The 23,794-nt window shown below is 43.8% G+C and overlaps 2 protein-coding genes across 8 annotated transcripts; both read right to left on the reverse strand.

Annotated features, from left to right (window-relative positions):
* Positions 1–2,447: 2,447 nt before the first annotated feature.
* Positions 2,448–5,212, reverse strand: LOC136667989 (vitelline membrane outer layer protein 1 homolog). The gene is made up of 4 exons (XM_066645199.1): positions 4,762–5,212; positions 4,501–4,613; positions 3,120–3,469; positions 2,448–2,559 (listed from the first exon to the last, which is right to left on the reverse strand). Exons 1-3 carry the CDS (start codon positions 4,978–4,980, stop codon positions 3,160–3,162), a joined length of 642 nt encoding a protein of 213 aa, XP_066501296.1. The 5' UTR covers positions 4,981–5,212; the 3' UTR covers positions 2,448–2,559; positions 3,120–3,159.
* A 3,576-nt stretch (positions 5,213–8,788) lies between these two features.
* brd2b (bromodomain containing 2b) lies at positions 8,789–23,030 on the reverse strand. 7 transcript variants are annotated; one of them, XR_010795376.1, is made up of 14 exons: positions 22,897–23,030; positions 19,956–20,256; positions 19,296–19,433; positions 18,887–19,034; positions 17,786–17,958; positions 16,957–17,424; positions 16,176–16,304; positions 15,613–15,909; positions 15,070–15,323; positions 14,508–14,830; positions 14,053–14,178; positions 12,475–13,311; positions 12,244–12,302; positions 8,789–12,090 (listed from the first exon to the last, which is right to left on the reverse strand). XR_010795376.1 is itself a non-coding variant. In XM_066644686.1 (12 exons), exons 2-12 carry the CDS (start codon positions 20,217–20,219, stop codon positions 13,175–13,177), a joined length of 2,457 nt encoding a protein of 818 aa, XP_066500783.1. In that variant the 5' UTR covers positions 20,220–20,256; positions 22,897–23,030; the 3' UTR covers positions 8,789–13,174. The 7 variants fall into 7 exon arrangements, 2 of the variants coding, with proteins under 2 accessions (XP_066500783.1, XP_066500799.1); XR_010795375.1 differs by having other exon boundaries at positions 8,789–12,302; XR_010795373.1 differs by having other exon boundaries at positions 12,244–13,311.
* Between the last annotated feature and the right edge of the window lie 764 nt (positions 23,031–23,794).

Consider the following 23,794-nt stretch of genomic DNA (forward strand, 5'->3'; position numbering starts at 1 on the left):
CCTAGCACCCAGGGACAGGAGATAAGCCATGGGTGTTGAAAGAGACAGCACTGTCCCAAATATCCTACCAGTCCCCAGTACCATGCACGCTTCTCATCCCTCAGGCTATGGGTGGCCCGAAACCAAATAAACAGATTTTATATATAATATAATAATATATAACAAAGATATCAAACTACAGGGTTTAGACAATGAAACTGAAACACCTGTCATTGTAGTGTGGGAGGTTTCATGGCTAAATTGGAGCAGCCTGGTGGACAATCTTCATTAACTGCACATTGCACCAGTAAGACCATGTGCATCCAATGGTTCAAACACTGTGTCCTGAAGGCGGTGCCGTGTATCAGGACGACAATGCACCAACACACACAGCAAGACTGGTGAAAGATTGGTTTGATGAACATGAAAGTGAAGTTGAACATCTCCCATGGCCTGCACAGTCACCAGATCTAAATATTATTGAGACACTTTGGGGTGTTTTGGAGGAGCGAGTCAGGAAACGTGTTCCTCCACCAGCATCACGTAGAGACCTGGCCACTATCCTGCAAGAAGAATGTCTTCAAATCCCTCTGACCACTGTGCGGGACTTGTGTATGTCATTCCCAAGACGAACTGACGCTGTATCGGCCGCAAAAGGAGGCCCTACACCACACTAATAAATTACTGTGGTCTAAAACCAGGTGTTTCACTTTCATTGTCCAACCCCTGTATGTGTTAAAGCAATAGTTTGATGCAAATGTGCCGCCAAATGTCCATCAGCCAGAAATGTTCTGTACTCAGCATTTTTCACTGGTGTTATGTGGCTAATTCTGTAGCTTATTCACCATCAGGTGATAATGATAATACACTCCAAATAGATCCAATACATAGTTTTTTATACACTGTAAAACATACTACACTGAGGTAAGTGTTGGATGATTAGCTCTGGATCACAAACATCATTCCAACTCATGCCAAAAGTATTGGATGGTGTTGTATCACGCCAGAAAACACAGTCCCACTGCTCAAGAGTCAAATGTAGAGGGGCTATATACCCTTCTATCCAACGCTTAGCATTGGACTTGGCGAACTTAAGCTCCTGTGCAGCTGCGATACCTTTTTTAAGGAGATTATACAGAACAAACCGGGTATTAGACGTATAATCTGGATTCAGTCTCTTTAACGAATATCGAAAGAACACAGTGCCATCTAGTGGTGATTTCATGACATTACAAAATGTTTGTACATATTCCTGCTAGTTATATGTATTTCGTACCACTATTTTAGATGTGCACCGTATTAATAACATAACATGCTCAATGCCAAGTGTTGACAGGAGGGGTATAAATCCCAGCAGCATTGGGCTGTGGAAAACTGCATCTCTACGATGAGTTGGAGCAGGTGACCTTACTAAGACTCTTGTGATGGCTATCAAATCCTCACAGCAGTGTTCCAACATCGGGTAGAAGCTGTTTACCACAGTAAAGGGAGGTTCAGCTACATTCTGAGGACGTTGTATGAAGATGGGCTACATTTTAAACTGCAACCTGACGCAGAAAGCGCCGGAGTGTTTTAAACTGATAATAAATACGTAAGGTACGTGGCGTCTTAACACATTATCCACCACTCCATTAATTAACACAATTGCATTTCAGCTCCCGATGAGCCTGCTTATCTAACGCTGTCAGGCTCCAAACTCAACACCAATTAATTACCTCTGTCTGTCTCAGCTCCGTAATTAGACGCTGAACGGAAAGCCGAAGTCACCCGTCAGCACAAGTAGAGCACTGCGGCCCGTCTGAAGACATAGTCTTAGCTTGACCTCTAGTGACCTACATAGGAACTGAATATTATCCTGAAGTGAAGTGAAGAGGCCACGGAACTGACTACGCTCACAAAACACTGGGACGCTTGACTTTACAGAAACTGAAAATATTTTACAGTACTTTGGGAAAGATGGGTAAAAAATGACTTTTCTTTGAGGTCAAACAGCTCTCAAAGAAAAAGTATGAGAAATACAACATTTAGTTCAAACTCAAGGTCAAAGAGGGTCAAATAACCTGAAAATGCCTTAAAGTCTGTAATCTATTTGGACCCGACTGCACTTAACTACTTTATTTTGATATGAACTTAGGGTTGTGGCCAGCGGAGGGGTCCCCAGTGCCCTTGAGCAAGACACCTAACCCCCAACTGCTCCCGGGGCGCAGTAGCTAGGGCTGCCCACTGTGTGCTCACTGCCCCCTAGTGTTCAGTAGTGTGTGTGCAAACGTGTGTTTCACTGCACCGATTGGCTTCAATGTGAAGAACAAATTCCTCTGTGTACAAGCGCTGTGGCCAATAACGTGATTCTAATTCCAACAGGAATTGCTAACAAATGCTAACAAAGCTAACGCTAACAGAGACCAGTGGAGTGTTACTGTGAGGGAAGGTGTGATCCTTAACATGAAGGTGGCAACAGAGAGCTGAGGGTGACATTGCGAGTGTTTATTGAGCTCCGGATGGCTTGGGTTTGCTGGTGTTTGCTGTCGGACTTCGCCGCTGTGATGAAAGTCCGCCGGGTTTCTGCAGCTCCCTGATCCCCTAAATCAACACAACAGACCCCAGAGATAAGCACGGCTATATAGAAGTGTCTTTGGAAAAAACAACAATAGCAGCAGCTCTGCTTTATCTCAGATTGATCTCATTGTATTTAGCCCTCAAAGTCAAGCCGATGAAAAACATGTTTTATGTAAATGGGGCTAAGGCCGTGCAAAATCAGACTGTGTTTCATCTTCAGCTTAAAAAAAAAACAGAAAGGAAAAATACAAGACAAACTTTTATCCGGAAATCTGTTCAGAAACCGTTAACGTGATCAAATGAACTGATATCAGTCATTAACCCCTAGAAATGATTACTGTGGTCAAGCTTTAATTGACCATGAACATGTGCTCACTCCCCCTCCACAAGGGGGCTCTCTATTAGGGTTCTGACACATTTGAATGCTTTGTAAGAGTGGTGCTGTCCATCGTATATGGAAATAATATTCCTTATGCCAATCAAAACACAACTACTGCAGGAACACCCAGTGGACAGGGCACCAGACCATCACAGGACATCACACACTCACCTTCACACACACACTGTGTGCTGTGAATAATCACCTTTTTAAGACTGATTCAGAAGTGGTGTCCAGTCCAGTGGTCACTGCTGTTCCTTGCTGCAGCAGTGGAAGCGAACATCGTTGAGCGCCGAGTCGTCCAGGCCTCCCAGGTAGAACTCCATCTTGGTCTCAATGCCGCAGATGCCCCCCTCTGAGCATTCCGGACTCCAGTGTCCATACTCGCCCCAGGACATGCCCCTGCCTTCCAGAACCGGGTTGCTGCTGCAGCGGAACTTCACGTTGTTGGCCGCGGTGTCGTCCCCAAAAAAGCCTTGGTGCGGCTCCACTCTCAGCTGGAAGGAGGTCAGGACACCACTCGGACACCACTGAGGGTCCGTCCACTCCCCAAAACTGAGGGGACAGAGGTTAAAGTCAATGTTTGGCCACGTAAACTGCCCTCAGGACAAATAGATTATTAATTGGGCATGTCTGACTATTTCTTTAGTGGGTTTCCTCCGGGTGACTGTCTGTGAGGAGTGTGGTGTGTTCTCCCTGTGTCTGCGTGGGTTTCCTCCGGGTGACTGTCTGTGAGGAGTGTGGTGTGTTCTCTCTGTGTCTGTGTGGGTTTCCTCTGGGTGACTGTCTGTGAGGAGTGTGGTGTGTTCTCCCTGTGTCTGCATGGGTTTCCTCCGGGTGACTGTGAGGAGTGTGGTGTGTTCTCTCTGTGTCTGCGTGAGTTTCCTCCGGGTGCTCCGGTTTCCTCCCACGCTTCAAAAACACACGTTGGTCGGTGGATTGGCGACTCAAATATGTCCGTAGGTGTGAGTGTGTGTTGCCCTGTGAAAGAACTAGCGCCCCCTCCATTCCCGGAGGGTGCATTCCCGCCTTGCGCCCAATGATTACAGGTAGGCTCTGGACCCACAGCGACCCTTACAGATAATGGATGAATATAATTTTATCATGAGATAAATCTTTTGCTTGTATATAATTTTGTGTAATTACAATGAATACAAAAAGAGGTACATTTATGTACAACTGTGTTGTTGGGAGTGAATATGAAGAACATCTCCTTGATCGTATGGATTTGTTAAATCAACAGCGCGCTTAATTTAACACAATTAAGTATTTATTAGCTGCTAAAACTATGGACTGGGTGATAACCTCAAATAATATTAGACTGCCCCAAGAAAAGTGGACTGTGGAAAGGGTTAAACCAACACATTCACACACACAGTATAAGTACATTTGTAAATTATAACTGCTTAGATAAATAGATTTTTAAGATCTAATTTTGTCTTAAATTTTGCACGGTACTGTATCTAATGGCTATGAATTAAGAAGATGTCACTAGCCAAGGCATCATTGTTTGCAGTGTGTATGTTGGTGCTGTGTTGATAATGACTGTGTGTGTTGTGTCGTATTAGTGTGTGTAGCTGTCGTACTGTCCAGTGTGGGACTCCACAGTGTAGAGAAAACTCCGGTCACCATTCTGACTGCAGAACAAACGGATCCCATTCAGAGCCGTGTCGTCTCCTGCGTACTGATTAGGCTCCACCTGTAAACAAGAGCATACACCACCTTTCAGTCACTTATAATCAATAATGAGCGCAGTTTCAGACTCGCAAAGGTGTCTTATAGCACACAGTCACACACACACACACATGGACCTGATAGATGCAAAAACCCGCTGTAGAAGCTCTTACCCTCAGACTGAAACCCACAGCGAAGAAGTTCTGGGGACACATCTCGGGCCACATCCAGAACCCGAACTGCTCGCCATTGGACACGTTCAGTTTGGAGGCGAAGGCGCGAGTCGTGAACCTTGTTCCGGCCTGAACGATGAAGGGGTTCTGCACCGAATCCCCCCAAGCCAAGGCCACCAGGGCCAGCAGCCACAGGGCTGAGACACGAGCCAGAGCCATGTTCAGGACGTTGAGGTTTTTCGGGACGTTGAGGACGCAGGTGCCGTGGCAACAGCAGGCTTATATCGGGACACCAAACTGCCTCTTATCACGGTTAATCATTCACACCCCGGCTGGGAACACACAGATGGATCTGAGCTGGTGGAGGGGGGGGCTTTACATTTACAGTGAAATAGAAGATTAATCAGAGAATTAAAGAACAGAGAGAACACCTCAAAAGCAGCTGGTTTCGAAAGAACACACGATAAAGCAGAGTCTCTGAAAGGACATAGGGTTTTTAAAGTAAGGGAACGGTATCTAGTGCTCACCTTATAGTATCTGGTGCGCTCTTGATATTATACGCGGTTTGTTTTTAAGCAGTGTACATTGCAATGTGACATTTTGATACAATTTAAATACTTTAAAAAAAAAGTGGGCCCATTTTTAAATGTATTTAAATCAAGTAAATCATAAATGTTAGTTTATGGTTTGTATTTTTGTTTATTTATTTATTTATTTATTTTTGACCACCAGCAGTATTCCACCTCAATACTGATAATATGTGAATATCCTCCTACCTTGTGTTATTAATGTTTGACTGCTCTTACAGTAACTCCTATCAGAAAAAGCCTATAATGAGCAGGAGGTTGTTTTCCCACGGTGCCGTTGTGAACAGCATTGCTCCTGACACTGCAGATACATCCACACTGTTTACCTTTCAGCCCTGCGTCGTACAGAAACAGAGGCATTGCGCTGGTACGAGTGGAGTCCGCTTTGTGGAATAAACACCTACTGTAGTGTTACCAAATGTTCTCCACACGATATTAAGCAAATATATTACAGTGTGTGTAAAACGAAATGGCCACAGAATTGCACCCTGTGGGACTCCCCCAGTCCTAAATGTCATGGGAGTGCATTTTCCAATCCGATCTATTAATATCTTCATATAATAAAAGGTTTCTACCTCAAAGCCATTGGCTCTAGGGCAACAGGTGTGGCTGCATTGTATTAAGAATTCAAAAACATTGATCTGTGTACATATGCCTAGCGTAATAAATAAAGAGGTAAATCATCATCGTTCAGTTCAGGTGAGTTCATAAATGTCTTCATTGGGCTTGAGCTTTCAGATGTTTCAATGTTCTTTTACCATTTACTAGGACTTTAACTACATCAAACTCCACCAGACCCTGAATTTCTTAATGCAGATTTAATGCAGTTTACTGAACAAAAATATAAACGTAACACTTTTGTTTTTGCTCCCATTTTTAAAGAGCTGACCTCAAAGATCTAAGTCTTTTTCTACGTACACAACAGGCCTTTTTCTCTCAAATATTGTTCACAAAGAGGAGTGGACCAACATTCCACAGGCCACAATCAACAACCTGATGAACTCTATGCGAAGACGTGTTGCACTGCGTGAGGCAAATGGTGGTCACCCCGGAAACTGACTGGCTTCCTGACCCCCCAGACCATCCCAGTACAGTTAAAGTAATTGTGGCCATTTTGTGGCCATCATAAGTATTGTGGCCATCCTAAGGCGCACCTGTACAATAATGGTGCTGTCTAATCAGCATCTTGATATGCCACACCTGTGAGGTGTATAGATTATTTCGACAAAGGAGAAATTTGTGAGCAATATTTGAGGGAAAAAAAGGCCTTTTTAACATAGAAAAAAGTCATATCTTTAAGGTCAGCTCATGAAAATTTGGAGCGAAAACTCTGTCAGAAATTTTGTCACTGTGGTGGTACCCTTTTAATGAGGGCACATAATTGTTATCTTATTTTATTATAATTATAAGTAGATTTAAAAATTGTGTTGATTTCAAATGCCCCGTTTCAACTCCAGGACTTTTATTATGTATTTTTTATATGACGCAGTTCTATAATGAAAGATTACACACGTATTTCTCCTTCTGGAGAAGAGAATGTAATGTACCTTTAAGTGCCCAATAATGTACCTCTACCGTACCTTTTTTTCTGAGAGTGAACCAAAGTGTTGCGTTTATATTTGTGTTCAGTATAAATCTGACCTCTTCTTCTTAAGCAGTCACATTCTGCATGTTTCTTGCTTCCTCAATCCTCTCTGAATATTCACTCATTCATAGCTTAATCTTCATTCATCTGATGTAACTGCTGTTCATGGTCACAGTGGGTCTGGAGCCTACCTGGGATCATTGCACACAAGACAAGAACACACATTGGACAGGGTACCAGCCAATCACAGGACACCTCGAACTCACCCAGCGTCTCACATTCACACCTGAGGACACAAATGTGTGTTTGGACTGTGGGACGAACAAGGAGCACCCAGAGAAAACCCACACAGACACAGTGAGAACAGGCCACACTCCTGAAGACAGTGACCTGAGGCGGAGGGTTGAACCCAGGACCCCACAGACCCTGCATCCCTGTGGCAGGTGCCCTTTTAAGAAAGTCTATTTGTGACTTTTATTTAAGGGTTTCGATGGAATTAGTTCTTCAAACCATGTAGCAACTCAATTCTACTCACAAATCCCAGGACACAGTTCTCAACCGCCTGAGGGTCTAGGGAATAGATTACATGCTGGGACATTTCTGTGAGGATTTGACAGCATTCAGCCAGGAGAAAATCAGTGAGGTTAGGGACTGATGTTGGATTAGTTCAGAAAGCCAACTCCGTCTCATCCCAGAGGTCACTGTGAGGAGTGTGGTGTGTTCTCCCTGTGTCTGCGTGGGTTTCCTCCGGGTGACTGTCTGTGAGGAGTGTGGTGTGTTCTCCCTGTGTTTGTGTGGGTTTCCTCCGGGTGACTGTCTGTGAGGAGTGTGGTGTGTTCTCTCTGTGTCTGTGTGGGTTACCTCCGGGTGACTGTCTGTGAGGAGTGTGGTGTGTTCTCCCTGTGTCTGCGTGGGTTTCCTCCGGGTGACTGTCTGTGAGGAGTGTGGTGTGTTCTCCGTGTCTGCGTGGGTTTCCTCCGGGTGACTGTCTGTGAGGAGTGTGGTGTGTTCTCCCTGTGTCTGTGTGGGTTTCCTCCGGGTGACTGTCTGTGAGGAGTGTGGTGTGTTCTCCCTGTGTTTGCATGGGTTTCCTCCGGGTGACTGTCTGTGAGGAGTGTGGTGTGTTCTCCCTGTGTTTGCGTGGGTTTCCTCCGGGTGACTGTCTGTGAGGAGTGTGGTGTGTTCTCCCTGTGTCTGCGTTTGATTAGTTCAGAAAGCCAACTCCGTCTCATCCCAGAGGTCAGCTTTATACCCCACCAGCCAACACTTGGCATTGAACAAGGCTCATGTGCAGCTGCTTCAGGGTCTCCAACTTCTGTTCATGCATCTCAGTGGAACATTGTCTGATTTCAAATATGCAAATCACATTTTTTTCTTTTACTTGAAACTTTAAAGTACACAAGAAGACAGAGGGGCCATGGAGGATAATCACATTTCATACGTGTATCTGCCCCAAAAACAGCTTCATGAAAAACAACGCCCAACTTTCTGCCACAGATGATTAGAGGGAATAATTGCGTTCTGCTGTGAAAAATGTTGCTAATTAATGTAAGTGCTATTATGCCACTCTTGCTGCAGGCGTCACTGAGTATGTTATAATATCATAATATGGGAGGAACTAGGACAGCGTGAAAAATAAATCATGGCCAAGAGCTGATTAAGTCGCTTTAAAATGTTTACAGATTGCCTTTAAACCTTCCATGGCCTGCTTGTCACTTTAATACAAATACTTACCCTGACAGAACACAATTCTCCAGTTAAAGCTCCTGTGGCTGAACGCCATCAAATCCTCACCGATGTGTGAAGACTTCATATTTACCAAACAGCAGCCAGTGATATTTATTAAAGACCTTTTATTTATTCGTTTGATTTACATTGACAACACACAATACAAGATGAATCAAATTTCTTACTCCATGCTCTATGGGCTGGCCCAAATGGAGTGAGTTACATAGTACAGTTTCTGCAGTGCTGAGTCCAGACCAGCCAAGACAGAGGCTCTATTCTCCTTATTACAGCTCTATATACTGAAGCTGTAATATTAAGATAAAAAAAGAACTACCTAGTATTTATTTAAATCCAGTCCACTAGGTGTCAGTGTGGTGGCAGTTTTGTGAAGAAGTGAAGAAGATGGCCGACATGCTTCAGGTTCCCTAGAAACTGGTCAACTTGTCCTGAAGAGCTTCTGGTCGTACGGTCTGGCTGTAGACGTCTCAGAGCTGCAGGAGGAATTCCAGGTAGAAGATGCAGAAGCATTTCTGATCGGCACTCCATTCCAGATCCAAGACACCACAAAGAAGCTGGATGAAAATGGTTGATAAGACAGAGCTGTTCTTCTGTTCGAGCACTGACCAGGCGACTGGACATAACCATGAACCAGAGAAATCTCGAGGCTAAGGTCACCGGTTCGGAGCCCCATAGAGCAGTGCATCAGTGCAGTTGAACCACCACCTTCAGTTCAGTGCTTCACTTAAGCATTCGCAGCAGGTCATCCAGAAGTATCCAAAACTAAACATTAGTATTAGATCACAGTGCAATGGACAGAATAAAGAGACAGTCATAACAGCATAATAAATGCCCTCTAACTAAACAACCTCCTGCTGGAACCCTCCAACAAGCCAAAAAGGGCCCCCGTTATGAAGGTTTCACGCTATATAAAATGGAGAACTACGTTTTATTAACTTATATTTTTCGTGTGAAAGCAGCACAGACCACACTCCGCAAATACTGAACGCAGGAGACAAAACGAAGGTGCGTACCTGAGGAAGCCTGCAGGAGATGTGGCCAACAGCTACTAGTGTGTTAGTGGTGTTATTACTACCACCACTTCATATAATACACTCTTAAAAACAAGGAAAGACTGTACTTTTGTTCTTTTTTTGCTATGCACTTTGGGACCTTGATAAGCACTATATAAATAGATGGCTGTCATTTAAGCCCCTCCCACAGAACAGGTCAGTTAACCAAGCAGATAAAACAGGACTCAGAATGGTTTGTGGACTGCGTTCGTGTGGAAAAGCCACTGAAACGGTGTTCAAAACTGTTCTGCCCTGCAGTGGAACAAAAGCCAAGGAGTGTCCATCAGTACAAATCTCAGTGCGGGACTCGACTAGAAGCTTCTGGTCCAACAGCGAGTGTTTGCTTCCCTCGTATCGCTATCTCTGCTCTATCAATATCTCACTGATCTCAGAAAAGCCCAGAACAAATTCCAGCCCAGTGTGAGGTTCTCTCATTACGTGAGAGACTCCTGGCACTGGCATTTATCAAGGCTCTCTGATAACAATGGTTGGGATTAATTAGTCATTGGAAACCAGCGAAGCCTTTGTTTTATTTGTTGATGGCATTAAATTGACAAATATTAAACTACAGCCACACCGCAAACAGCTCCTGCGCTGGTACGAGTGGAGCCTGCTTTGTGGAACAAACACCTACAAAGGTTCTCTACACAATAACAGTGTGTGGAAAAAGAAGTGGCCATAGAACTGCACCCTGTGGGACTCCCCCAGTCCTAAACGTCATGGGAGTGCACTTTCCAATCTGATCTATTAATATCTTCATATAATAAAAGGTTTTTGCCTCAAAGCCATTGTGTTGTGCTGGTACGAGTGGATCAGACACAGCAGTGGCAGCTGGAGTTTCTAAACCCCTCAGTGTCACTGCTGAACTGAGAACAGTCCACCAACCAAAAACAGCCAGCTGACAGCATCCTGTGTCCACTACGGCGCTACTGTCTCTGACTCCCCCTCTATATGGAAGATGACTGAAGGTAGGTGTGTTTAAGAGTGGACAGTGATCCTGTATGGCCAATGGAGCTGAACCTAAGTGGGGGGTTATTCCTATTACATGCCCCTTCGATAATGCAACTGGCCACGGTGCACCAGTGTTACTCAGATTATAATATAGATGCACAACTGCACATCTATGTGCACAGTGGGCACACAACTGAAGAATTTCTCCAGATATAAAGTGTATAATTTCAGAGACGTGATGACGGGAATCTTCCATTAATCATTCGCTCCACTGGCCTCGTAGATTCGATGCAAGACCAAAAAAAAACCCAACAAGGATTTAATGGAGATTACCGGAAAACTGGATGAATGGAAATTGAAAACAATACCAAATCAACAAGTAGCAGAAGTAAATGTAGAAAACAGCACACTGTATGAGTCAGGTTGGCATTTGTGTATTTGCACCCAAGTAAAACCAAACTAAATATACAGGCCAAAGGGCAGAGCAGCTTAAATATAAATATAGCTGTAACGGAAGGTTGCGTTTGTGCAGCTTACATGGGTCACGAGAAAAAGGGAGGCATCCTCACAACTGAGGGTGGGAGAGAGGGTTTCTTACAAACAAAGCAGGACAAAGAAAATCTAGAACCAACACTAGCTGAGATTATATACAGTGAGTAGATAAGAAAAGATCACTCTGTTGTCTTTCTCTGATATAAGCACCGTTTCCAAATTGACTGTAGATTAGTAGATTCTGAAGGATAAGGTACTGTACTATTTCCCTATTGGAGATCCTCTGAAGCCACCTTTAAAAACACTTCTTCATCCAAAACCCATTGTCTACCCATGCTGGAAAAAAAAAGAGGTCATCTCAATGTGAACTGATAACATGGGCCTCATTAGAAATTTTGGATGGTGGACTCTTGTTAGAGACTGAATTAACAGACCGATGTGGTGAGCTTGAGAAATCACATTCATATTTGATGAAGTAAAAGCAATCAGACAAAAAAGAAGGAACGTTTTTCGTTTAAAAGACTATTGGTCACTGCATCGGCTGCAGTGCATTAACTTGAACAGAAAGCTGTCCGCTTTAAACCATCCGAGTTTAAGAACAACTACTCTCCCTTTGGCTAGTCTTTATGCTCTGAAAGTAAAGTAAAAAAATAAAAATCAAAGCTCTGACCTTGCAGTCAGCAACAGAGCAAAAAGGACACGGACCTTCCTTCACGTTCAGATCCCGATTCTGTGGAATCTGTCGTGTCCTCGTTCAGTTTTTAAAGCACTTACTCTCTTTGTATGACTTAAAAGCTGCTCACCTCAAATAAAGAAGCATCCACTCTTTAAAAGGGGACACTCCACCTTTTTTTTTTTTTAAACGTAATCTCCATGAGCTAGGTCTGTATCCTACCACTGTATCATTCCCTGCATCCTGAAAAGAACAGAAAACGTGTTCACTCAAACAGACTCGGAATAGAAGAAGTCAGTGGGCAGATGCTGAGTTTCATTCGTTGGAAAACAGAATTTTAAAGCACACATTCATGAATTCTTTAAAAGGCTGCTGAATGTAATTAAAGCTACAAACCTGTGTCATTTGTCTTGTGCCTGACTATTCATTAACAGTGCGGCGGTTTTCACATGCTCCTGTCGGATACAAGAAAGCCTTAAAGAACAGCAAAAGTAACCGGAACAAGCTTTTTTTAATGTATTTGTTCAACAGTCAAAGTTCAAATATACGTCAAGAGAAAAGCTTTGTTAAGACGTCCCCTCGAGGTTCTCTCGTCCAAACACTTCACCTAATACTTAAATTACTCACGGAAATCAGCAACTGCCCAAGGGCTTCGCTTCGAAGGTGATACGGAGTCCGTAGCGTTCTCCTCTTTTTCGAAGCATATGGTCATGCATCAAAATGAACGTCCCTGGTCGTCAACGGTACAATACAGACGCAGCTGATATGGAGCAGATTTACAGAACGTTATTTTACATTTATCATCACTTTGAAATGTCTCGGGGGAACTCTGCTCGTAAAAGGAGTCTTCAAAGCTGTGGTTCAGAGGAACGAGAAATCTGACCGAGAGCCTAATCCACTCAGGATTCAAACAAAAACAAACTCTCTTATTACCAACTAAAGACAGCAGCGCAGCTTCTACGTCCATGGAATCCCATTTCAGTCTTCCCACTTTGGGCACGTTTTATAAAAGTCTTCTTTATAAAAGAAAAGTTATTCGGACACATTATGTACATCTTTTTACAAACAAATTTCACAACACACTAGCAGCTTTCAGGGATCTGTAGCAGTACATCGCTGTGTCCATGGGGGGGGAAGAAAAAACGATAAGCGAAGTGGAGCGTCTTCTCTCCTTTCTCTTTTTTATTCCTCCGTCTATGGATCATCCGTACAGAGGTCTACAAAAGGCATGCTCTGCCAGAATGTCCCACAGTTCACAGTCTGCAGGGTGACGTTTGTGTCCTGGAGCTGCAATAAGGACAAGCTCTCGCTCTCGCCGAGTCGCTGATCACCTGGAGTCCGAGTCGCTGGTGTCTGAGGAGGAGGAGGATGAAGATGATGAGGACGAAGAGGAGTCAGAGCTGGAGCTGCTGGCACTCAGCCGAGCTGGAACAGTATGCTGCTCCACGCTGCTGGGCTTCTCCACTGAGAGAGAGAGAGAGAGAGAGAGAGAGAGAGAGAGAGAGAGAGAGAGAGAGAGAGAAAGAAAGAAAGAAAGAGAGAAAGAAAGAGAGAAAAAGAAAGAAAAAGAAAGAAAGAGAAAGAAAAGAGAAAAAGAAAGAAAGAGAGAAAAAGAAAGAAAGAGAGAAAAAGAAAAAGAGAGAAAAAGAAAAAAAGAAAAAAGAAAGAAAGAGAGAGAGAGAGAAAGAAAGAAAAAAGAAAAAAGAAAGAGAGAGAGAAAAAAAGAAAAAAGAAAGAAAGTGAGAAAAAGAAAGAAAAAAAGAAAAAAGAAAGAAAGAGAGAGAGAAAGAAAGAAAAAAGAAAAAAGAAAGAAAGAGAGAGAGAAAGAAAGAAAAAAGAAAAAAGAAAGAAAGAGAGAGAGAAAGAAAGAAAAAAGAAAAAAGAGAGAGAGAAAGAAAGAAAAAAAGAAAAAAGAAAGAAAGAGAGAGAGAGAGAGAAAGAAAGAAAAAAAGAAAAAGAAAGAAAGAAAGAAAGAAAGAGAGAATATGAGAAACCAGCAATAGTTCCTCCAGTCACATGATACCAAACGTCAAGTATCTTCCAGAAAATTATAAGTTAGTATTAAAATTATATACAGATCTTTGTAATACCCAAGTTTCCACTATTCTCTACTCTTTATTTCCACTGATAAAACATTTCATTCCCATTATCAAGACAGTAAAAGACAAAAAAAAAAAAAAAAAAAAGAGTGGACACAGTTCTCACCTTTGGGTTTCTGGGGCTTTTTGACCGAGTTGAGCTGTCCGCTAACGTCCTGAAGCCTCCTCTCCAGCTCCCTTCGCTTCTCCAGAGCAAGCTCCTCACGGGATTTTCCTCCAGCCTTTTTTGCCACTACACACACACACACACACACACAAAGACACACATCAGAACATCATGAGGAACCCAGTACTGTACAGTATTCAAATATAGTGTATGCTCCATTTATGGTTTCCTCATTTGGACTAAACTGTGAGCAAAATATAAAGTGCACATTCTACACTGCCCTCTGGTGGAGAATTAATATCTCAGACACCCCACAATGGCGTGACTCCTTGTTCAGAGACAAGCCAATTTAAATGATGTTACATTTTTAAAACTAATATTTGTGACCATTGTAAACTATTTCTAATATAAAACCCTGTAAGAGGATTTCAATCAGATGCAGGTTGAAGGCTCACCGTAGGGTTTCCTTGGTTTCTTGCGGAGGCAGGTCATGACGTATCGCTCCAGCTCTCGCAGCGTGGACGGTTTCAGCGTCTCGAAGTCGATCTCGATCTCCTCCGGGTTTGTGTCTCGGAGCGACGGCTCGCGTGATTGGATGATGTGGACGACGCGCCCCAGCTTCTCTCCGGGGAGCTTGTTGATGTCCAGGCTGAGCTGGCGTTTAGCATCGTAGCTCATAGGGAGAACATCCTCTTCCTCTTCTGAGTCGTAGTGAGCCACAGGGGCGGCGGCTGCAGAGAAACGAGGCACTGCGGCGGAAGAGGATTTCTTGGTCGTCCTGGTACACAGAGTGAGAGAGAATGAAGCAGGCTGACAAAGGCAAACAAGACCAAAATGTTGTTTGCTTCTTTGAGATCTGTTTTGAATGTAGCCCAGTAAACACACTGATGGTATTACAATGTAATTATTCCATCCACTTACTTCTGTATTTAACATAAAAACATAAACTACAGCAAAGATAAGACCTTCCAAGTTTGAAGTGCTGATCCAAAACAGCTAAAACATTAAACGTCTCACTTGTTGCTCTTGCTCGTCTTCTTTGTGGGGCATCTCTTGCTCTGAGTGGACGAGGACGCCGCCCTGCTGGACTTGCTCTTGGTCGGTTTGGCTGGTTTCTCTCGTTCTCTCTCAACGCTCTGCACACTGCGACAGCCCCTGCGCTTCTCCAGCTTCTTCTTCTTTTTCTTATCTTTCTTCTTCTCTCGTTTCCTCTTGGGCTTGACTATGGGGGTGGATGACAGCGCAGCCAACTGCTCGTGCACTGCGCGCAGCTGCAGCAGGGGGGGGAAAAAAACAACACGCATCTCAACTACAGCACAGGTGTTTTAGCAAACTGTGGTCGCTTGCATAAAACATTCAAGCGAATTCTGCCTTTATCTTCTGACTCTTTATCTTCTCTTCCTACACTATTCAACTGCCCTAGAGAGGATTTTACTTGTTGCCTCTTCAAACATGTCCCACAGGACATATAATTAGACTAAAGTCAACATTTATAAGTAATACGATTCTTCCTCTCATATATTAGAAATTATATATGCTTTAAATCTGGGAGTGTCTCACCTGAGTGCAAACCTGGTCCTGCAGCTGTGCCAGGCGCTGCGCTCTCTCCTCCTCGCTGTCCGAGCTCGGGCTGCTCTCGCTGTTCGCTTCGCTCTCGCTGCTCGGCTCGCTCTCCGACGTAGAGGAGGGTGATGAGGATGAAGAGGACGATGAAGAGGACGAAGAAGATGAAGACGAGGAGGAGTGGTGCATTCCCATAATGCCCATGTTACGGCCTAGAGACGCAGGAGCCAAATCTTCGTCCTCCTCTTCCAGGACTTCGTCTGGCATCTTGGCGAATCGGAACTCAAACACATCCTGATAGAGAAATGCAAACAAACGATTAGCGGCATTTGCTGTATATTCTGCGCAGTTTTTGTAATTTATGTAGTTCCTATGTAATGTGCTGCTGTTCTGTGTTGCATCATGGGGCTGAAGAACAACATCTGAATTTTATTCTACAGCAGTTAGATCTATAGAAGACCACTAGAATATATTTCACTTTCAGATTGTAAACACATAGTAAGCATCTCTAATAAACACCAGGTAAGTGTACATGTCAAACTCTGTGTCTGTGTGTGTACCTGCAGCTTGCGTGCCATTGCAACCACGTCATGCTCGGGCGGATTGTACTTGTAGCAGTTGGAGAACATGAGTCGGACATCAGCACTGAACTCCTGAGAGTCCCTGTACTCCCGTTCATCCATCTTTCTCTGAGAGAGAGAGAGAGAGAGAGAGAGAGAGAGAAACACATCCACATCACAGCCACGAATACAAGAGCTCTCTTGCTGAATTACGTACGCAGTTGTGTTCACTTGCATCGCTTTTTATTCACATGCTCCAATCAGTCTGTCAACACAAATCGTCACTGTTGAAAACGGGCCTTTGTTTACGCTGAAGAGCAGAAACAGAAGAGCTGTTTGTAAGGTCATTTTATCCTTGTTGTAGGTCTTCTCCACTCTTGCTTTTCACCATATTTACATTCACATGTAAATAAGTACATTTATTTCCCTGTGCTGGTTGTTTTGATTTGTTTAACCTCATCTTTGCATCCCACATAAACACGTGTCCAGTGCTGTGCTTGGAGAGACCCAGACTGGACCTGCAATGTGATTGGAGAGTCTCAGGCCAGGAGTCAGGACAACACTGAAATGCTTGCCGTCTTCATAAGAGGCAGGACAAAATCAGGACAAACAATTATACACCATGTCCTCCAACTTCACAACAACAGACTGTGCTGTTTAATTTCCAGTTCGAGGGTTGACGAGCTCCAGATTCATAAGTTAATATACTAATGCAATTAAAGCGTCATATAAACACCCGCAAACACACACACAAATTCCAATATAAACACTGTGGGCTGACCTTGATGGTACTGAGGTCCATGGGGTTTTTGATGATGTGGTGATAGTCGTGCAGGCCAAGCAATGACGCGTCCACGGGTTTGTAAAAGGGCCATGCGTAGGCGGAGTGTTTTTTGGAGAGCAGTTCTTTGAGGATGCCGCTGCAGTATCGCAGCTGCCGGCTCAGTTTTCCACGTCGCGATGGCCGGCTGGGCTTCACGGAGTCCGGCAAGTCTTTACAGGGAGGTTTAATGGGCCTGCGGTTCAGGGCTCGGCCCATAACGGGCTGCAGGTGAACCGGCTCGCTCGTCCCCACCTCGCGCACCAGGGTGGGTACACATTCCAGAGGCATTGGTGACAGTGACATTGGAACGCCCACGGCTCCACCCCCCCGGCCTTTCCCCATGCCCCCTACTCGGCCAGTAGATGCCACGGGGAAACCCATGGTGGTGGGGGTGGTGGTGTCTGCTTTGCGCTTCACTCCTTTCTTCTGCGGAGGGGGAGAAGAGAGGTTTACAGACAAATACAAAACCACTAAACAACAACATAAAAATCATACCTCTGCATCTGCTATAAAAAGGGAAGTTGTTTTTTTTTTTAAATAAACATGACTTTGCAATACATTTTTTTACCTCGTTTTTAAAATAAGAGGTCGACCGTTATTTTAAATATAATCCCATTATGTTAAACGTGGCTATGTTCAATTTCAAGCTAATAACAATGTAGATAAACTATAACAGAATTAATTTAACACCATGGCATCCTGAATTGAAATATAAACCAATCGTGAAGTGCCTACAGATTCCCAACCCTAATAATCACTGTATATAGCGCACCACTATAAGTAATACCTTAGCAGTGGGCTGAGTAGGAGGCAAAGTCATGAGCGTCGGAGGTGGCACTGGTTTGCTGAGCATCATGTGAGGAGAGCTGGAAAACCTGGAGTCTGGCGTGTCCGGAGAGGAGGGGGAGTAAGCCGACTGGGACACTGCAGGGACCTGCTGGGCTACAGCTAAACCACCCCCTACAAGTGAGGAAGAGTGAAAGGGAAGTCTTTAACAATAGCATGAACAGAGGTGCGGCACGGTGGCGCAGCAGGTAGTGTCGCAGTCACACAGCTCCAGGGGCCTGGAGGTTGTGGGTTCGATTCCCGCTCCGGGTGACTGTCTGTGAGGAGTGTGGTGTGTTCTCCCTGTGTCTGCGTGGGTTTCCTCCGGGTGACTGTCTGTGAGGAGTTGGTGTGTTCTCCCTGTGTCTGCGTGGGTTTCCTTCCACAGTCCAAACAAACACATGTTGCAGGTGGATTGGCGACTCAAAAGTGTCCACAGGTGTGAGTGAATGTGTGTGTGTGTGTCTGTGTTGCCTGTGAATGACTGGCGCCCCCTGCAGGGTGTATACCCGTATTGCGCCCAATGATTCCAGGTAGGCTCTGGACCCACCGCGACCCTGAACTGGATAAGCGCTTACAGATAATGAATGAATGAATGAACAGAGGTTCATTTTGAGTCACGAAGAGGTATGACATGGAGGTTTTACTAGAGGTGTTCGTATTATTCTTTCCCCATTGCTCACATTCACAAATATTCAACATTAAGAAACAATTGCATCAAAACAGATGCTGGAAAAGGTTGTAATAATGTTATAATCAGAAAAGCTGATGTGACAGCCAGCAGCAGCCGTTTTCTAGAACTACAAGCTGTTCTTTACAGACTACTGTGACGACGGTGTTATAGAGAGATTACGCTCAGTGGCCGTACAAAAAAATAAACAAGATACAAGCTCAAAGATGAATGGATGAAAGAACTTGATGGTCTGCGTGAACCTGAGATGGACATACATATCCGCCCACTGTTTTTTCAGTGTCCTTTCCAGAAAGACACAGTTTAATACATCACCATGAATAACAGCATATTGCTCTAAGGACTCCATCGCCTGATCCTTCCAGGACCCACCTCTGCCCCTGCGGCTTTTCCCAGCCTTGACTCCTCTACTTCTCGAGGCAGGAGAGGGCAACACAATCTCCTCTGGGGGCATCTGCGCAACCTTCTGCAGAAAAACCTTCTCCAGAGACTGAGCCATCAACACTATGTCATCTGAAGGCTGTAATACAAACAATTCACTGCTTCACTAATCCAAAACATGAAAGTAATTTCAGTTTCATGACATGTTTAATATAAAATATGCTACAAAACTATAATGCTACATTAATAACCAAGCCATGTATTATGTAAATAACACGGGTAAGTTACGTCAGGGTGCTGAATTAATCACCAGAGACCATTTCCATAACAACACTGAAAGGTTTCTGCGGGAGCAGACGTGTTGAGCCGGGGTAAGGCACCTTACCAACAAAGTTCTCACCTTGTTGTAGATGTAGCAGTTTGTGAACATGGTGTTAAAATCTTGAATGCACTCGGTGGCACATCGATAATAGTTGTTCTCCAATCGTTTCTTGATGGTGCCCATGTCCATGGGTTGCTTGATGATCTTATGGTAGTCCTAAGAGAGATGATCAAATGTTTAACACCTCATAGATGGTGAGATCACTCAGCTTCCACAGCAAATACAGATGTTACAGAGCTTACACAAACCAATGAGAAACTATCTACAAAAGAAAGCTTAAATAGATCTTCAGTCTATGGTAGGAGATTCATTCCAGCCTTCAGCGTCCCCCAGAAAGCCCATGATCTACAGATCAGATGTGGTCAATATCTCCTGGACTCTTTAGCTAGTGTTAAAGATTCACACATATGTAAATATAAGAAAAATGGGCATTTATCTTGGCTTTGGGCTAAAATGTAACTTTGTGGTACACTTGCATGGCCTTTAATGGTAAACATACTACATCAAAAACACAAATGAGGCTGTAGTTGGCTTGTATTTTACAAGAAACACATGAACATGACTGACAGATGCTTTTGGAGTATTTAACGTTGTGGACACGTTGTCAAATCATGCATGGTGTTCGTCTCTTATGCTGTGGACACGGCCCCAGTGCTCCTAAAGAGAAGGCTCACTCACCGGCAAATTGAGCCGAACAGCATCCACAGGCTCGTGAAAAGGCCACGCGAAATGATGGCGCCACAGAGCCTTCACCATGACCTTCTGGAGGTAACGCAGCTGGTTGGTCACTCTGCCCTGTCGAGTGGGGTCTTTAACAGGCGGCTGTTGTGGGAGAGTTGGTCCCGGCACAGGGGCGTAGGACAGCGCTGGACTCTCAAAGCCCTCAAAAAGGAGCGAAGGCTTGCGGATACGTTTTCCTGAACTGGGAACGCCGGACTCCATCCTGCCTATTATGGACTGCCCCACTCCCAGAGAACTGCTGAGGGAAGAACACGGAAACAAGAGTAACGCTGTTCATTTCATGCTTTTGGAGTAGCAAAAAAAATCCATCTTAATTGCTCTGCGTGATGTAAGAACAATTACAGTTCAAGCATGAACATAAAACTCCTGCTGGTTTGTTTGTTAAAAGCCACATCTAGACACAAGCTAACTGTACACACTTCGCACACATGGCCCTAGGATATTAGGCTGGAAAATGAGGCACAGATATTCAGTCCAAGAAAGTGCTACAATCAGATGATGGCTCGCAGGTTTCATCAAATATTTAAAACAAGTGACTGAATTTGAGTATGAAAAGCCATAAAATCTACCCGTGTTTTGCCAGAGAAATAAAAATCAGTCCGTATAAAATGTTCTCCAATGACACACGGCTTCATTTAAAATGAAGTTAAATATTAAAATTGGATTAGCAACCAGATGTAACACAGAGACATTCCAGCCTAAATACTGCCATCATCTGCCACAATGCTTTTCATCTCTAGCCCTCAACACATTTTTACTGTTCGCCTTAATCAGTGGTTTTCATTAGCAGTTAAATATTTGGACTCCTTTAAAACAGGGCTTTCCCAGGTTTAATCTGGAGATTACAGCAGCCAGCTGTGGGAAGGAAGGGTGCATGTTTACAACAGATGCCTGTTTAGAAACAACAGCAAAAACGATTGAAATTTCACAAGTTGGAGGATCACTCAGAGTTTGAGAATACATATAAACAAAATCTACGGCGGCACGGTGGTGCAGCAGGTTAGTGTCGCAGTCACACAGCTACAGGGGCCTGGAGGTTGTGGGTTCGATTCCCGCTCCGGGTGACTGACTGTGAGGAGTTGGTGTGTTCTCCCCGTGTCTGCGTGGGTTTCCTCCGGGTGCTCCGGTTTCCTCCCACAGTCCAAACAAACACACGTTGGTAGGTGGATTGGCGAATCAAAAGTGTGAGTTGCCCTGTGAAGGACTGGTGCCCCCTCCAGGGTGTATTCCCGCCTTGCGCCCAATGATTCCAGGTAGGCTCTGGACCCACCGCGACCCTTAACTGGATAAGCGCTTACAGATAATGAATAAATGAATGAAAATCTAGCTGGAGTTCCCATACAAAAGCCAAGTAAAAAGATGTTCAAGGTGCTCCATGTCCAATCTCGAAGCTAAAAATCAGACTTGACCTTCCTCACGGTCAGCGGAAGGAAATAAGTTGTGGTGACCACACAAACACAAAAGTCAGTTTTAGACGAAGAGTGCCACTTGACTGTTAAGAGACAGAGGCAGGATACAGTTTCAAATAAATTACATCTTGCACTACATCCCAAATTAAAGCTTACAGACACACAAGCCATAGGCACAAAAGGATGATCCAACAGCACCTTGACTGCTGTACTACACTTCACTACCTGCAGCGCTGCCCTGTTTATTTCCATAAAACCCACGTCGACACCTTTATAATTACAACCAAACGAAAAGCCTCTAATGCTGTATAAAGAAAAGGAATATTAAAAGAAAAATGATTAACATTAATAGGATCGTGAGACAAAGTTTTTACAGATGGTGAAGGTGTCCGACACCCGTTTACCTACTCCTTTACCACCTGTAGCCTCCATTCATGGACCTACCTACAACAACTGGTGCAAAGTGGATGGATAATACATGTCCTCTCCTTGATTGTGCGTTTGTTCAGAACTAATCACTATAATCTCTAACCTAGCCCGAACAATATTGCTATTATAAGCAGTAACAACACACATGCTGGGAACCAGCTCTTGTGAAAACATTTGCACACTTCTGAAGCTGATATGTATGTCTTAACAGCCATTAATATGGGTGGGTGATATAGCAAAGATTCAGTAACAAGATACTGACAGGCGTTTTCTCTGCTTATTGTCCCAATATAAAGGCATGAGGTTTTGTACAATATTTATCACATATAATAACATATTAACCATATTTCTCTTCTTCCACATCAGCAGATTTATACGTTTTGGGGCAGTGTGCAATTTTATCACAACGTAATAAGATTAACCTCAGAAAAAGACAAAAATATATCCTTTATCATAGTCATTATGCCAATAATATTATTTGTTATGCTGGGTGTTGATACCGTCATACTGAGTATTCTTCAGCAACACAAGATTTACTGTAAGTCCAGAGATATTTTCTACAGTTTTTTGCTGTATGAATGTAAAAATCATACGTTATTGATTTTCTAAAACGTTGTAAATGCACCCTGCACGGTCAGAACTTAGCTTCGTACGCGAATATTTTCATTACTCTCACAACTCTCCATTCCACCTTAAAAAGTACAGCAGTTATTTTCTGGCGCCACAGGATCCAGAGCGTATATCTTCACCATTTAAGGTGGAATGGAGTGTTCCAATAAGAAGCCAGTCCAAGCTTAAAAAACATAACCTTGATCAGCGTACGTAAACACAAGCCACTTTTGTCGTTTTCGCATGGCAAAATTAAACAAACCCGTTTTATTAAGCCCCCTACCGCGTTTCGTGCTCGAGTTGGTGCCGTGGACTAGAACCGGCGAAGCTAACTGTGCTAAAGCTACGTCGTATAAAAACACAAAGTACAGCAGCCGTTCTAAGCCGCAGGAATGCTAATTCCCACCTTTAAAAATGTAAATAAGCGCTACCTGTCAGCAGACAGAGCTTTCCGCCGCCTCCAAAAGGCTGGGGCCGGTGTTTAATCCGCGCTGCGCTTCGCAGTTTTTTCACGTTTGCAGTTTTTTGTGTTTTTAATCCCGTCGCTGCGCTACGGCAAATGGCGCCTTTCGAAGTCCGCCCTCTACATTTTAAAGAGCGGCGAAACGTTGGCCAATCGCGGCGCTACTCCGCCTACTCTTCTCGTCTCTTATTGGTTAGAATTGCTGCCCATCATTAGCGAAGGCTCCCACCCACTGTCTGCAATTACAGGCGCTGGTTATTACTCAGTGCTGCCCCCTAGTGTTAGGGTTTGAGAGCTCAAATTTGTATGGAGCCCAGCTGATGACTTATGACTTACAATTTAAACTAAGAATTAAAAAGATATAAATATTACGTGTTCACTCGTAAATTAATTACGTATGCATACGGTATAAGTTCAGGTGTGTACAGCCAATCAGAAAACAATACGTTAATATATGAGCATGTCAATAAGGCACCAAGAGTTAACATATGGTATTCCATATTCATGAGATGTTTATGTGGCTTGTAACGCACTGTCTATGCACCATGACATACCTTTTACATGCCCAGGCGAAACACTGTAGACAGTTTTGGCCATGTCTTCAAAATCAATGAGTTAATATCCCAAGGGAACAAGATATTTAATACATGAGAATGACTAAGGTTTGGGAATCACTTGAAGAGGCATGAGGAAGAAGTATTTACCCCTTAAGGCCTATTTTATATCGACTGCACGAATGCATTTCTCTGTAATAGTACAATAAACAAGCTCTTCTTAAAAATTTAACCCATTTTTCCAATTCAAAATAACCTTTTTGTTGTTGTCAGTTCTGCCTCAGCAGCGCCCTCTTTAGTTCGTATCTTCTA

Source organism: Hoplias malabaricus, chromosome 1 (genome assembly GCF_029633855.1).
Source record: "Hoplias malabaricus isolate fHopMal1 chromosome 1, fHopMal1.hap1, whole genome shotgun sequence".
Classification (NCBI taxonomy): domain Eukaryota; kingdom Metazoa; phylum Chordata; class Actinopteri; order Characiformes; family Erythrinidae; genus Hoplias; species Hoplias malabaricus.